This window comes from Selaginella moellendorffii, unplaced genomic scaffold, assembly GCF_000143415.4.
Source record: "Selaginella moellendorffii unplaced genomic scaffold, v1.0 SELMOscaffold_15, whole genome shotgun sequence".
NCBI lineage: Eukaryota > Viridiplantae > Streptophyta > Lycopodiopsida > Selaginellales > Selaginellaceae > Selaginella > Selaginella moellendorffii.
The window spans coordinates 747,266-762,977 of NW_003314276.1; the positions used below are offsets into that span (position 1 = coordinate 747,266).

A 15,712-nucleotide genomic window follows, 5' to 3' on the forward strand; every position below is an offset into this window, starting at 1 on the left:
ATAAGAAGAAAAAAATATTTTTGAATCTTATCTATAACACTTTGAGAGAATTCAATGACTTCTCTATTTTCTTTTTAAAAAATCTTAAACATCTTTGGCCAAGTATTGATTTATGAATTTAAGGGCTACAATCATTTATGATTTATTTGAAATAATTACTTTTTTAGACATAGGTGAAAAATATGAAATAAATACCCACTTTTTTTTTGCTGATATGCATGGTTCATAGACAAGGCAATTTGAATAGAGTTCGTTTGACTTGTGTGGCAGCTGTAGGGCAAGCCTCCCTCCCCCTTCTATGCCCTCCAATGTGAGACACAAATCTCTAAACCCCAAAGTGGAGCCGAAACGGTGCCATATGGTAGTGGCTGAAACAAATGGCCAAATGAGCATAACACATTTGGACTAAAAGTTTTGATTTGAAAGGTCAAGAGTGGGAGTGGAACTCCAAATGAAGTGCTCGAGGAATAAGCACGAAGCGAGAAATAAATAAGTCTCTAGAAAAGGGACACAAGAGGACCAACACATGACACATAGAAGAGTATAAGATAGAGTTCAAGATAGACCCAAGATGGAGTCCAAGATAGACCCGAGATGGACCTGAGATGGAGTTCAAGATGGAGTTCGAGATGGACCCAAGATGGAGTCTGAGATGAACCCGAGATGGAGTCCGAGGTGGACCCGAGATGGAGATTGAAATGGAGTCCGAGATGGAACCGAGATCGAGACCAAGACCAAGTCTGAGTCCAAGTCCGAGTCCGAGTTCGAATACTAATACAGGCTGTTGGGTGAAAGCCTAAAGCAATCGATCCCCAGAGGGGGTAGGGGCTGCGGGGGGTTCCAAAAGTATAGTAGGGAGAGTGTGGACCCCAGTGGAGCTAGTTTGTCTAGATAAGGCCAGTTTGGCCCAGGAAGGCCATACCTAGTTACTGGGTGATGAGATAATCACTGGAAAGTCCAAGGCTAGAATGAATACGAACTGACAAGCGGGGTAACTTGGTAAAGTGTTTAAGAGCTAGCTCTAGTTCCCTTAGGAGATCAAATGGTCGATGCTCCCAATCTAAACATGGTTAGCACTACCTATTTGAATACCTAGCATGGCTCAATGGAACCTCGCTCTAAGCCCATGGCTAGAGGAAGGTGGGGAGAGTACCTACGTGTGAGACACAAAATCCCTAGGCCCCAAAGTGGAGCCGGAAAGGGTGCCACGTGGTAGTGGCTGAAGCGAGAGCCAAACGAGCGTAACACGTTTGGACCAAAAGCTCCGACTTGAAAAGTCAAGAGCGGGAGTGGAACTCCCAAAGAAGGGCTCGAGGAACGAGCACGAAGCGAGCAAAAAGCGAGGCTCCAAAAAGGGACCCAAAAGGACCAACACATGACACGTGGGAGTGTCCGAGATGGACTCGAGTTGGAGTCTGAAGTGGAGTCCGAGATGGACCCGAGTTGGAGTCCGAAGTGGAGTCCGAGATGGACTCGAGTTGGAGTCCGAAGTGGAGTCCGAGATGGACCCGAGTTGGAGTCCGAAGTGGAGTCCGAGATGGACCCGAGTTGAAGTCCGAAGTGGAGTCCGAGATGGACCCGAGATGGAGTCCGAGATGGAGTCCGAAGTGGAGTCCGAGGTGGACCCGAGATGGACCCGAGATGGAGTCCGAAGTGGAGTCCGAGGTGGACCCGAGATGGACCCGAGTTGGAGTCCGAGGTGGAGTCCGAGATGGACCCGAGATGGAGTCCGAGATGGAGTCCGAGGTGGACCCGAGATGGACCCGAAATGGAGTCCGAGATGGAGTCCGAGATGGACCCGAGATGGAGTCTGAGATGGAGTCCGAGATGGACCCGAGATGGACCCGAGATGGAGTCCGAGATGGAGTCCGAGATGGAGTCCGAGATGGAGTCCGAAGTCGAGACCGAGACCGGGACCGAGACCGAGACCGAGACCGAGACCGAGATCAGGACCGAGACCGAGACCGAGGCCGAGGCCAAGACCGAGCCCGAGCCCGAGTCCGAGTCCGAATCCGAGTCCGAGTCCGAGTCCGAGTCCGAGTCCGAGTCTGGAGCCTGAGAGGGTGAAAGCCCAAAGCGTTCGTCTCCCAGACCCTGGGGGGTTTGGTGAGCTCCAAAAGTATAGTAAGGGGGAGGACTGCAGTGGAGCCAGTTTGGCCAGGAAAGGCCAGTTTGGCCCAGGAAGGCCAGACCCAGTGTTGGGTGATGAACTGACCACTGGGAAGTCCAAGACTAGAGTGAATACGGATCGACAAGCGGGGTAGCTTGGTGAAGTGTTCAAGAGCCGGCTCTAGTTCCCCCGGGAGATCGACTGGCCGATGCTCCCAGTCCAAGTGTGGGTGGCACTACATACTTGGATACCAGGCGTGGCTCAACGGAACCTCGCTCTAAGCCCATGACTAGAGCACCTAAAGGCGAAAGGCGGGGAGAGTACCCAGGTGGCTCGCGTAAGGCCACGGTGTTCCGAAATGTTGTCCCAAAAGCCTAGACTGTGGAAAGGAAGAGGAGCAGTCCTCTGGGGTAGTGACCAAGGACACAGTCGTGTGGTGAGGAAGTCCCAGAGGACCATGGGACTTAGTGGTCGGGCCTGTGGGCCTCGATCCAGTGGCAGTGTTGGTAAACACGGCCAGGGGCAGAAAGGGACTTGGTAGGAACTGACAAAGGGACTTTAGGGAAGGCGATTCCCCAGGTCTGTGGGCATCCTAAGGATGCTAAGGAGCGGATCTAGGATGACCACTCGTGAACAGATGGCCCAATCTTGGAGAGACGGGATGGTGATGCAAGTGGTATTGGACCACTAGTGCAGCAAAGGTGAATGGGCATGGCCTTAGCGTAACGGGACAAGATGTCAGTGGTACCTTCGGGTGTCGGTCTTTGGACCGGACACGTGGAGCACTTGGACCAGGTGCAAGTGTTGAGTGGCATGGATGCCATTCTTGGGGCTAGCAAGTCCCAAGTCCTGAATTGGACTAATGGAGGTTGTGAATGAGACTCCTCCAAATGGTCGGAGGTGTGGTTAAGTGACTAAAGTAGAATGGAAAATTTAGTCACTTACAATTTGGTATCGGAGCTGTTCCTTAGTCCGACTTTTATTGGTGCTCAAGTGTATCACCACTACTGTTGGCATCGGAAGGTCCGAGGAGTGGGCCTATCCTTGAGGAGTAGCAAGTCGGGAAGACATGGCTCTCCATTACAGTTCATGTGTGAATTTGTAGACGAGGTGGTGGATAGAAAAGGGCCAATAATGGAACGACTTTGGGATCTTGGGAACAGTGCAAGGTTTTCCTCACTGAGTTAAGGATGTGATTCGGATGAGCATTTGTCTCAGCAAATTGGCTAAGGTTGTTGTGGTAAACAACTAAAGTTGGGATCACGGGAAAGATAGAGACTTCAAAACAATAAAGGAGTCACAAGATTATCCTCATATACTTGAGGTTGGTGCTCATGAATGTGAGACCAAAGGTAATGACCGTGGAAGGTCAAATACGGAAGAGGACTCAAGTCCTTAAAATGGTAGCCGGGGCTACCTTTAATAAATGCTGGAACAACCCAAGGAGTTGGGGGGTGTACTTAGAGATGAGTGGTATTCTCATCGCATGGACAAGTAGTGCTAAGGGGCAAAAGTTGCCCCCAGAGAACAAAATCAAGTGTCGAAGTAACACTTGGGAAAATAGTCCTTTTGAGTAGGACAGGAATGCAAGAAGTGTATTCCAGTGAGCTAGTGCCTCACAAGTAGGACCTTACGGGTCTGTGGATTAACCAAGTCCAAAACTGCTGGATGACTCAAGTAGAGTCAAGGGATGGTCCTAGAAGGACTGATGGAAGCATTTGGACTGAGGTGTGTTGTACCCCACCAAGGATAGGGGGGGATCATAGGATCCAAGGATGAGAACAGAGGGTATCTCATCGATGGCAAAATGTGCCATGCTAAAGTTATAGGAAAGGTGTTCCCAGAAGAAAACAACTTTGACATAAAGTTGTGTGTGACCTCTATGGGGCAGTGCTAACGGATGGTTGGCATGAGAAAGAGCAGTGTTGGTCTTGGCAAAGACTTAGACACGAAAGGGAAATGTCATAGAGGTAGGCTCGTGGAGCCGATGGTGTGGAGACATCAAATGTGCCAAGGTGTGATACCTTGAGGCTATGTTGGTGGGTTCATGAGAACCCCTTGCCAAAGGAATCCCAATGGAAATGGGAATGGCATAGCCTAAGCTGCAGAGCATGCAGTTGGAGTGTGGTGACCCAGATAATGATGGAGGTGTGAAAGCACCAAGCAATGAGTTGTAGGACTTGACAACTATGAGGCAACTAAGCAAGAGGTGCAAAATAACTGGTTAAACGGGTAGAAGGTAGCTACCCAAGACTTCTTAATAGCATAAGGAAGTTGGATATACCCTTACGGGGGATAAGTTGCTTGTGTTGTGATATAGTAAGTCAATGTCATAAAAGGAAATATTCATTGTCAAGAAAGCCATCATTGGGACACCCGGACACTCTAGAACACCAGAAGGTGGTGTTTGATGTCGCGAGGGCAAGGGATAAAGCCCAAGGGACTAAGTCCCTAGCGAATGATGGATAGAAGGTGCTATCCAAATGTCCAAGGTTGCGGAGACAGGAGAGGACTGTCTACCCGAGTTGGACAAAGCCAAAAATGGAATTTTGGCAAGGCTAGTGATGGGCATGTAAAGGCCCATAAGCAACAATGTAATCCCAGTGTGTGGGATTATAAGGTGAGCATACCCAGATTGAGGAACCACTCCCTAGGTTATGGGGTAGGTTCATCCCTAAGAATACTTGCTAAAGCGTGATAGAAAGTGCAAAGCTATCCTCCTGGTCTGGAGGAGAATGACCAAAGGAAAGGTGTGAAGCCAAAAAGCAAGAAGTAAGGGGATAGAACCGTACCATAGGAATCAAAGGGCATAACTAAGGTTGGTTATGCCAGCTGGGAGTGGAGAATCAAATGGGGGCTCGAGGGTGTTGCCGCTAGCAACCGTGATGCTATGGAGAGTCTAAAATATGGAATTATCCATGTTAGACTATGTGGCATTTTGAAGGCTTGCAAAAAGGGAGGCCTTAGCAAGCTGAGGGACAGAGTTCCTTCAAGGTTCCCAAAGACGATTCTAGGTAGCTTAGTACCTAGAAAGGCCAAGTGTAAATGGTTCATGGAACGCGCGAAATCAGAGTGGCGCAGCTGAAGCGTGGTCTTGAAGCTTGCCATGAGGCAAGGCTATCAAGGTTAGGGAAGTAGTTCCCGAGTGTTCAAAGAGAGGGCTTTGAACGAAAGTCGATGGTCAAGGACTTTCACGCTTATGCAGGAACCATGTTACAGTGGTCGGAGGACTTGCCAAATGAGATTGGCACGTCGGGGGAACAAATACCCTAGTTGAAGGTGATAACTTCAAAAAGGGTGGGCCATGGGGCCGATCATGGAGGAGTCCATGCATGATCACAAACATGTCAAGTGAGAGGACTTGGCAGTGTGGAGGAACTAGGTTCCTAAGCTGTGATCTATAGCGCGCTTTAAAAATAAGTTGGTGCACCAGCGTGGGGAGTCACACCATGCATCTTGTGTGATGCTGTCTGTAGATGCATATACGGAGGTTGGGTTCGAGTTCCGACCCTCTAGTGCTTGGGTTCGAGTCCCAAATCACTAGGGCGTGGTGATGGTTTGGAATATGAGGACACTCATATTTCGGTGGTCATGGACTCTCAGTGGGGAGACTGGTTTGGGCACACTGCCAAGCGAGGGATGCCTCGGAGTCGTGATGCACGGTTAGATTGCTTAGTGTGAAAGCTCGGCATATCTAACTTGAACGCTTTGGTGCAAGTGGCACCAAGGACGTGGTGAGTGAGATGGGGACACCTAATCTCAGTTGCTATGGACCCTTGGCCGGAAGGGCTGGCTTGGGCGCACCGCCAAGTGTGGGGGATGCCCCCGGGGTCGTAGTTAACAAGTTAAAGGTCTGGAAGACCTAGTACCTATTGGCAAACCTGTTAAGGTGCCGAGGTGAGATCACTAGGTGATCTTGTGGCTAAATAAGGACAAGGTCCTTGTTTGGGTTAAGGAATAAGGTTCCTAGTTCAAAGTGTTGATTTGAACTATTGATGATGGTGTGGCTTGGTCAAGGTGACCAAGTGGGAAAAGCACCTTAGGGAAATGAGCTATGTCATCGCGATGGCATAGTGTGTCCAAGGAAAGTAGTCTCTAAAGAGACCCATGAGAGGGTCACAAAGTTGGGCCGAGGATAGAGCCCACAGCAGAAGATGCTAAAAGAGACTTACTAGGGGTGAACACCCTAGTCTTGGCAAAGCAGAGCCTTTGCTATGGAATCAAAAGAATACCTCAAGGAGGGAGGTAGAGATTCGATGTTGCTCGGTGCAACAATCAACAGATAGGAGCAAAAGATGAGTGGCCAAGATAGGGCCGTGGAATCCCTGGGAAGGAATCCAAGTGACAAAGTTAGGCGAGGAACACTAATGTGTTGGACGCTAACAAATTGCGGGAAAGGAAGTGTGTTTCCAAGGATGGATTCCGAATTGCTCCGATTTGGCGAAAGTGGAAGCTCCAAGGGAGGGAGCGGTAATGTAGCCAAATGATAGGGCCATGAATAGCCCTAGCACAAAGTATGATAACTGGAACTTTGGCACGAAATAGAAGAGAGGATGATGGTGCCCTCGAGTAGAGAACTTCCTAGGATGGGAAGTGGAGTTGCACAAAAGGTGCAAGGCAAGGTGTCGGAGACACCTAGGAAATTGACTCCAAGGAGTCAAAATTCAAAGTTTCAAAGTGCAGAGGTTATATCGATGGAAATTGAGACTACTCGAGAAGGAGTAGTGGGATTGACTTAGAGAAGGGTCTCTAAGAGGTTTAGCGAGAACTAAACCAATAAAAGGAGAGAACCATTACATGTGGTCCAATCAGTCTCTAAGTTGGAGAGACTACGCTCCTTAAAGGATGGACAAGGCATGGTGAGCCTTTGGTGTCAAACCATAGACAAAGATTGGCTAGGTGCCAAGGATGGAAATGGTAACACGTGTGGGTGTTACTTTATGAAAGGGTTTACCGTTTGATGAGGACATCGAACTTCGTCTATGGGTGGTGGAGTTGTGAGACACAAAATCCCTAGGCCCCAAAGTGGAGCCGGAAAGGGTGCCACGTGGTAGTGGCTGAAGCGAGAGCCAAACGAGCGTAACACGTTTGGACCAAAAGCTCCGACTTGAAAAGTCAAGAGCGGGAGTGGAACTCCCAAAGAAGGGCTCGAGGAACGAGCACGAAGCGAGCAAAAAGCGAGGCTCCAAAAAGGGACCCAAAAGGACCAACACATGACACGTGGGAGTGTCCGAGATGGACTCGAGTTGGAGTCCGAAGTGGAGTCCGAGATGGACCCGAGTTGGAGTCCGAAGTGGAGTTCGAGATGGACCCGAGTTGAAGTCCGAAGTGGAGTCCGAGATGGACCCGAGATGGAGTCCGAGATGGAGTCTGAAGTGCAGTCCGAGGTGGACCCGAGATGGACCCGAGATGGAGTCCGAAGTGGAGTCCGAGGTGGACCCGAGATGGACCCGAGTTGGAGTCCGAGGTGGAGTCCGAGATGGACCCGAGATGGAGTCCGAGATGGAGTCCGAGATGGAGTCCGAGGTGGACCTGAGATGGACCCGAAATGGAGTCCGAGATGGAGTCCGAGATGGACCCGAGATGGAGTCCGAGATGGAGTCCGAGATGGACCCGAGATGGACCCGAGATGGAGTCCGAGATGGAGTCCGAGATGGAGTCCGAGATGGAGTCCGAGATGGAGTCCGAAGTCGAGACCGAGACCGGGACCGAGACCGAGACCGGGACCGAGACCGAGACCGAGACCGAGATCGGGACCGAGACCGAGACCGAGGCCGAGTCCGAGTCCGAATCCGAGTCCGAGTCCGAGTCCGAGTCCGAGTCCGAGTCTGGAGCCTGAGAGGGTTTGGTGAGCTCCAAAAGTATAGTAAGGGGGAGGACTGCAGTGGAGGGAGATGGATTTTGTTGGAACCCCCGGCTTCATGGCTCCCGAGGTTATGTTTGATGGGATCTACACGCCGGCGGCGGATGTCTGGAGCTTGGGCATGACGCTGCGGTACGCCTTGCTCGGGAAGCTGCGCCATTTGAGCAAGGATGCCGATGCGACGCCGTTTGTGGACGTGATGAGAGAGATGGTGGAGAAAAGGGAGACGTATTTCCTGGACTGCGATGAGATTGAGCTCGCGAATTTGTCCATCGAAGTGATTGATCTTCTGCACAGGATGTTAGCGTTTGATCCGGAAGAGCGCATCACTATGGATGAGGTTGTTTGCCATCCTTGGTTTCATATCCATGAGGAATGGTGTGATCTGGATCTGCACAAAACTCTATTGTATCAACAATCGAAAAAATGAGTGATGTTCTTTTACTATTTGAAATATAGTTTCTTATGGCAATATTAAGCAAAATGAGTTAAATGGTTAACAAAAGTTTGGTAGCTAGATCTTCCAACGCCAACTTGGAGTGTCTCTTGAAGCATCGAAACATCATATATATCTCTCGGATCGATCAGTATCGAAACCCCACTCCCCCCAAAAAAAAATCTCGCTCCAATTTTCTTCTCGAGCAAACCAATCAAGAACACACGACACGAAACACACTGGATCTTTTACATTGTCTCGTTGCACGCGTGTTGACAAGGGAAGTTCCAGGACAAAAATTTTGTCCTTGTTAATATCGTGTGGACTGGGCGCCCCCCTTTGTTTTTTTAGGGTTCTTGGGTCCTTCCGTTGAGCAGCTGCGCGGGCGCTGTGCAATGCTGACGCCGATCTGATGGTCCCGCCCCGGAATCTCACGCCTCTGAGCTGCCGGTAGTGAGATTCTTGCCGCTTCACGTTTTCCACGCCTTGGCGGTCTATGGGATCCGGAGCTAGGTTTCGATAGAATGCAAGAGGGGAAGAAGATCGGCGGTGGGAGCGGCGAGACGATGGAGGCGGATTCAGCAGCGATCGACATCCCTTTCTTGGTCAGCGGCAGGCCAGTTTGGCCAGGAAAGGCCAGTTTGGCCCAGGAAGGCCAGACTCAGTGTTGGGTGATGAACTGACCACTGGGAAGTCCAAGACTAGAGTGAATACGGACCGACAAGCGGGGTAGCTTGGTGAAGTGTTCAAGAGCCGGCTCTAGTTCCCCCGGGAGATCGACTGGCCGATGCTCCCAGTCCAAGTGTGGGTGGCACTACCTACTTGGATACCAGGCGTGGCTCAACGGAACCTCGCTCTAAGCCCATGACTAGAGCACCTAAAGGCGAAAGGCGGGGAGAGTACCCAGGTGGCTCGCGTAAGGCCACGGTGTTCCGAAATGTTGTCCCAAAAGCCTAGACTGTGGAAAGGAAGAGGAGCAGTCCTCTGGGGTAGTGACCAAGGACACAGTCGTGTGGTGAGGAAGTCCCAGAGGACCATGGGACTTAGTGGTCGGGCCTGTGGGCCTCGATCCAGTGGCAGTGTTGGTAAACACGGCCAGGGGCAGAAAGGGACTTGGTAGGAACTGACAAAGGGACTTTGGGGAAGGCGATTCCCCAGGTCTGTGGGCATCCTAAGGATGCTAAGGAGCGGATCTAGGATGACCACTCGTGAACAGATGGCCCAGTCTTGGAGAGACGGGATGGTGATGCAAGTGGTATTGGACCACTAGTGCAGCAAAGGTGAATAGGCATGGCCTTAGCGTAACGGGACAAGATGTCAGTGGTAACTTCAGGTGTCGGTCTTCGGACCGGACACGTGGAGCACTTGGACCAGGTGCAAGTGTTGAGTGGCATGGATGCCATTCTTGGGGCTAGCAAGTCCCAAGTCCTGAATTGGACTAATGGAGGTTGTGAATGAGACTCCTCCAAATGGTCGGAGGTGTGGTTAAGTGACTAAAGTAGAATGGAAAATTTAGTCGCTTACACTACAGGGCTTGTGTAAGGCTACGGTGTTCTGAAATGTTGTTCAAAAGTCCCAAACTATGGAAAGAAGAAGGAGCAGTCCTTTAGTCTAGTGACTAAGGATATGGTCATATGGTGAGGAAGTTCTAGAGGATAGTGGGACTTAGTGGTCAGACTTGTGGACCTTGATCTGTTGGCAAATACAGCCATGGACAGAAAAGGATTTAGTAGCGACTGAAAAAGGGATATTGGGGAAGGTTGTTCCTCATGTCTGTGGGTATCCTAAGGGTGCTAAAGAGTGGATCTGGGATGACAACTCGTGGACAGATGGCTTAGTCTTGGAGAGACGGGACTGTGATGCAAGTGGTATTGAACCATTAGTGCGGCAAAGATGAATGGGTATGGTCTTAGTGTAACGAGCTAATATGCCAATGGTGTCGGTCATGGGACCGGACACATGGAGCACTTGGACCAAATGCAAAGGTTGAGTGGCATGCATGCCATTCTCAGGGCTAGCAAGCCCCAAGTCCTGAATTGGACTTATGGAGTTGTGAATGAGATTCCTCCAAGTGGTCAAAGGTGTAATTAAATGACTAAAGTAAAATGGAAAAATTAGTTGCTTACATCTAGATATAGCTTGAAGCAAGCAACGATTTGGGCATGCTTGGCAACCCAGGGTCAATAGTATAGTATATGACACCAATGGATTTTGAGCTAGGGAGATATGGCTATTATATGGCAAGGATGTCTAGATTGGGGTGGGGCTTCGTACTCAAGTGTGGGATGTTACCAAAATAGGTTGTAACTATAATCTCCTGAGTTTGGATTTCTTGAGAAGTCACACAACCCAGTACTATTCAAACTTAAGGATGTTTTACCCCAAATATTCCAAGACCCTTAATCGATTGGAAAAATGAGTGCATTATTATTTATGGGCTTTTTCCCTTTATATTTAAATTTCATGGATTGTCTTTAAAGTTGTTCTCTTTGGTTACTTACAATAGCAAGCCCATTAATAATGATGAGTTCAAGGCCCTCTTCTTCAAGCACAATAAGATGATAGAAACATCTTCCATGGCTAAGCTCCTAATTCACCATGTATATGAAACTAGTGTCTAGCAAGCAATGTAGTGTTGTTTCTACTTGTGTGTAGTTTTGGTATCAAAAGAATCAAAACAATATCCATGAAATCCCAGATCCATTTTAAAATTAAATAGTCACTAGTTTCTAGCAACCTTCATGCACCATTTGACATGACTTGTCGAGTTCATAATCCACTTATTCCAACCATAGATGCTCAATTATAAGTCCCATTAAGCATCACTGAAAAACATTCCTATAGTGATAGTGAGGAGCTTACTACTTCAGTGCAAGAGAACACTTGATCAAGTAAGTTTCTCATGTCTATGGTCATCCTTCTGCTTTAGACTTTACCATAACTGGTCAAAGAAAACATGCATGAAACATAAGATTGTTGGTGCTGTGGCAAATGGGCTCACACAAAGGTGTGAAAGAGAAACACTGTTGGGATTTTGTAAGAAAACACAACTTAGATTGGAATTTACAACAGTACAAAAGTCCATTAGAGGTATTTTTATTTTTTGGATTACAATGTATTAGGCAAGGTATTGTATGAGCTGCTAGCTGCTAGGAAGCATCTAAGTTCTTCCCAAAGCATTGAAGAGAAATGTTTAATCAAAATGCATATGTTAAACTTAAATATAAACACTTTTATAAACAGAAAGAAAAACATTCACCTAAAAATAAGGAGTTAGGAAATCACTAGTCTTACTAAAACTGTAATACATTTGTTTCAAGTTTCTTGTCTTTTTCAATGATCTCCATCTTGCTCCATTTTAGAATGAGGTAGAGGGCTATCTCTCTTTCTTTTACTTTGAAGCTAAGGGTGAATAGCTTTCTTCTCTATAGCTAGAAAAGGTAATGAAGATCAAGCTCATCAGTGTCTAAAGCCCAGACACTGTTATTAGTGTTTGTAAGTCTTCATTCAAAAGTGGGATTAGGATTGTGACTATGACTTTTATCATCATGGTCCTAAAGCTCATTCTGTGTGGGAGTGGACACAAAATGTCATGGAAACAATACAGAATTTAGACAGTATTAAATGTCCAATCTTTTGAAGGCTTTCCCTCCGGCTTGGGATGTGAAGGTGGTTATGGTATATATGGACTCCTTAGCACTATTTGTAGGCTGATGTTGAGAAATACGTTTCAAGACTAACACACATTTCGTGTTAATCTTGAACCATCAACCTTTGGCTCACCTGGAGAAAGATATAGAGATGTGTTACTTACTGGGAAAGAACAAACAATGACGGAGATCACTGACGTCTGGAGATTCCCGCGATGGGAGAACGCCGCCAGGATGGAGTTCCAGGCGACGATGTCCCTCTCGGGCATGAGAGCGAGGATCTCCCAGATGCCCTTGTTGGGCATTCCCGCAAGGAACGAGTTCAGCTCCATAGCTCGCACTCGGGCTCTTGACGCCCGTGTTCCAGGTCACAAAGCTGGCGCGCGACAACGAGGCCCAAGATGCTGCCAAGAGCCCGAGGTCTCCTCCAAAAGCTGCTCCTTAGCACTACATGCCCGTATAACACGAGGTGGCGGCTCGATCAACGGTAGCCATTCTCTCGTGCATCAAATTTTGGTGATCGATCCATAAAATTAACTTTATAATCGTTTTAATACTCTTCATAGAACTCTTCTTCTTGCGGCTGCGCATAGAGTCCTCCCTCGCAATCTTCTTCCAAATGCTCTTCCTCTTCCTCTTCTCCTTCTCCATTTTCTTGCCCATCTTCTTGTCCATCGCATTTATAATCCACTTCTTTCTTCTCGTCTATAACAGCGCTGCTGGGACTGATCGCATTTCCATCTTCTGGGAGTTTTGGAGATGATTTTACGTCCACCAATCCTTGCGGGTTCTCCTGTTCGGATCAAACATTGACGAACTTGATGGAGAAGAAAGCTTTCGCTCGTACCTCTCGGTCAAATAGCTTGTCCAGAACATCGAAGTTAACTCGTGATCCCAGCTTCTACACACACAAACAAGCAAACATAGCCTTAGCTGCGCTTACAGTGCTATCAATCGACATAGCTCACTCTCACCTTTGCTTCCAGCATCTGACGTGCTGCCTCTGCCGCGGACTCTGCCGGAGGTTTCTTTTCAGCAACTTTTCTCGATTTTCTTGCCTGAACACATCCACTGGCGTGAGAAACAAATAAGAGGTGCTTCGTGGAAGTGCACAAACCTTTTTGGAGCTCGCGACGGCAGCGGCAGCAGCAGCGGCAATGTCAGCGGCCGATCCAGTTCCAGAAGAAATCGCAGACAGGGCGGCAGATTGTGCAGCTTCGCTTGCAGCTATTGCTGCTTCCTTGGCTTCCAGTTCCTGTGGATTTTAAAATGTCTTGCCAGTTCGGGCAAGAAAAGCGTGAGCTGCCTACCTGAAGGTATTCTTTGTTCATTTCTGTCCAGATGACAGTTTTCAGTCGTACTTCCTCCTCGTTGTTTAAGTACGCATTCATCTGTAGGCAAATGACATGAACCTGATCAACTATATTTATGATTGCTGAACGTTACTTACCTCCTCGTCGTCGAGATCCGACAAACCCTCTTCTGCGAGTAAGTTTCCCGTTTCCAGAATTGTGTTTTCTTGAAAATCCTCCGACATGGGCTGGTTTAACTCGATGTCTTCATCAAGCTACAGATCACATAGTTAAATATAAGCAAACAAGGGATTCAATACCTTCAAAGCCTTTCCTTTACCACGCACAGGCGATTCTTCAGGGTCTTCTAAGAGAAACTCCTTCAGCTTTCTTTTCTCAGCATCAAAACGTTTCTTTTCGGCTCGTTGAAATGCAGGTGGATTGGACTCTCCTTCCAAACCACCAGATACTTTCATAAACTGAAAAGCCAGATGTTAAAATGGCGAAAACTCAAGTAGAAAAAAAAAGACCTCGTCAAAGCAGCTTCTGCACAGACCATGGGCATGATGTGACGCACCTAGTTCTTTATGTTCGCAAAGAATTTCGGTTAAATGTCCTTTGAAATTCACATGAGGAACAGGCTCCTGAAGTTCCAACTCTTTTGCTTTAGCCTCGAACTCCTCGGGCTACAAGTTTTTACATAACGCGGCTATAAAGTAGTAACAATCTTAAATACATACCGTCAAGCTTCCTGATTCTGTATTCCCAAACTCGACAAGTCTCTTTGTCAGAGTATCGCCACAAACATGGACAACACTCACCTGCATGCAGACATATGCATCAAGCCACAGTACGAAAGGAAGTGCATTCTTACCACATCGCTCTTACTGCACTCAAAACCGTGAATTTGAGCCGAAACAAATAGTGCCGCACCACAAACTCCACTTGGTTTTCTGCCTGTCTGTAACAGAGGTTATAAATGAATTGAAAATGTAAACGAGCTGACCTGAATCCAATCCCGCTTCATACTGGCAACAATTCTTAATGCCGTATTCGCAATGGCATGATGTTTCCGTCCGAAGGAGCCATTGCTTAATCCCAACAGTCCTATGCAGAAAGAACTAAGTCAGTCACAAAACAATAGAATAGCTGAAAACTCATATACTATCTGTAAATCTGTGAATAAAGAGACTCGGATCGACAGGCTTTGCCATTATCGGATGTTCTTCTAGCCTTAGCAACCTGCATAGTTGCATGAACACAGCTCCAAGCACGTATCTGTTCAAACTTTCAGATTCTTTTTTCAGAAATGATTAGATTACAAACGTCCAAACTTACACATTCACTTGAAGCGAGTCTGAAAAATCGATAAGCAAATAAGGTTTATTTTCCTGCCTGAAAAATCAATGAAAAAAATAAATCCAGGGGACGAGAAACGTACCGGCACACTATGTATAAGCAAGCAGCTGCCACTTGTTGAGTACGTCTGCCTTTCGTGAAGCTCTTCTCCACCGCAAGCTGCAGAAAGAAAGACTTAAAAACCAGCTTTGGCAATAAGCATCGTACCACATACAGCCGGTGAGCAGCACCCACTGCATCATCTCTTCCACTGATTGATAGACTGTCCGCAATATCTCCGATTTCATTCCTTCCTGACCAGACGAACCATCAAACAAAGAAGAGCAACACCTACATTACAATCACAAACCTCTCTCCAAAGTTTTCTCGTGCGAGGCAGATTGAAAGCCACTATAGCCCGGGTCGGATCCAATGCGTGAATATTGTCCAGATCGGATGATATTTCCCACCAGCTGACTCTACAAGTTCCACAAGAAAAAAGAATCAAGCACGCTACAACAAACCTTCCCAAACCTGTCCAGCGGATCCCTTGCAAAAAGTAGGCTCGGACGAGTACACATTATCATCAAGAACGCGGCCGCAACCCGTGCAGCACCTGGATCGCCACGATCGCGATAGAAAGAAAGGGGGAAATCCATCAAAACTTACGTGAATCCGTTGATGTCATCCCTGTCCGCGATCTGGTCCTTGGCGCAATAGCTGCACCACACCATGATCTAGCAGAAGGCCAAACGATCGATCGGCGCGTGAGATCGCCGCCAAGAACACCGCCTCCTCCCCCATCTAATGCCACTGACCTAAATATGCCACAGACGCTCTCAAAAAAAGAGAATAGCGTCCATGTCAAAGCACTGTGCGGCCTTTGCCCGCGCCTCTATTACCGTCTGGGGGGATCGAACCCTCGACCGTGTGATTAAGAGTCACTTGCTCTGCCAACTGAGCTAAGACGGCACGTCGGCGAAGAAGAGCAGGAGATTCCCATCACCGTTAAAGAATATTCTC

General features: G+C 47.9%; 1 protein-coding gene and 1 non-coding gene across 2 annotated transcripts; both read right to left on the reverse strand.

The window, feature by feature from the left end:
- Window positions 1-12,561: 12,561 nt before the first annotated feature.
- On the reverse strand, window positions 12,562-15,512 carry LOC9632944 (transcription factor IIIB 60 kDa subunit). The gene is made up of 18 exons (XM_002970780.2): window positions 15,359-15,512; window positions 15,224-15,305; window positions 15,060-15,168; window positions 14,918-15,003; window positions 14,793-14,869; window positions 14,690-14,746; window positions 14,517-14,629; window positions 14,358-14,458; window positions 14,226-14,312; window positions 14,092-14,172; window positions 13,882-14,037; window positions 13,672-13,830; window positions 13,510-13,626; window positions 13,370-13,450; window positions 13,177-13,314; window positions 13,034-13,117; window positions 12,907-12,960; window positions 12,562-12,852 (listed from the first exon to the last, which is right to left on the reverse strand). The coding sequence occupies exons 1-18, from the start codon at window positions 15,421-15,423 to the stop codon at window positions 12,610-12,612; spliced, it is 1,890 nt and encodes a 629-aa protein (XP_002970826.2). The 5' UTR covers window positions 15,424-15,512; the 3' UTR covers window positions 12,562-12,609.
- Window positions 15,513-15,588: 76 nt separating this feature from the next.
- TRNAK-CUU lies at window positions 15,589-15,661 on the reverse strand. The gene has a single exon. It is a non-coding gene; the product is annotated as a tRNA-Lys (tRNA).
- Between the last annotated feature and the right edge of the window lie 51 nt (window positions 15,662-15,712).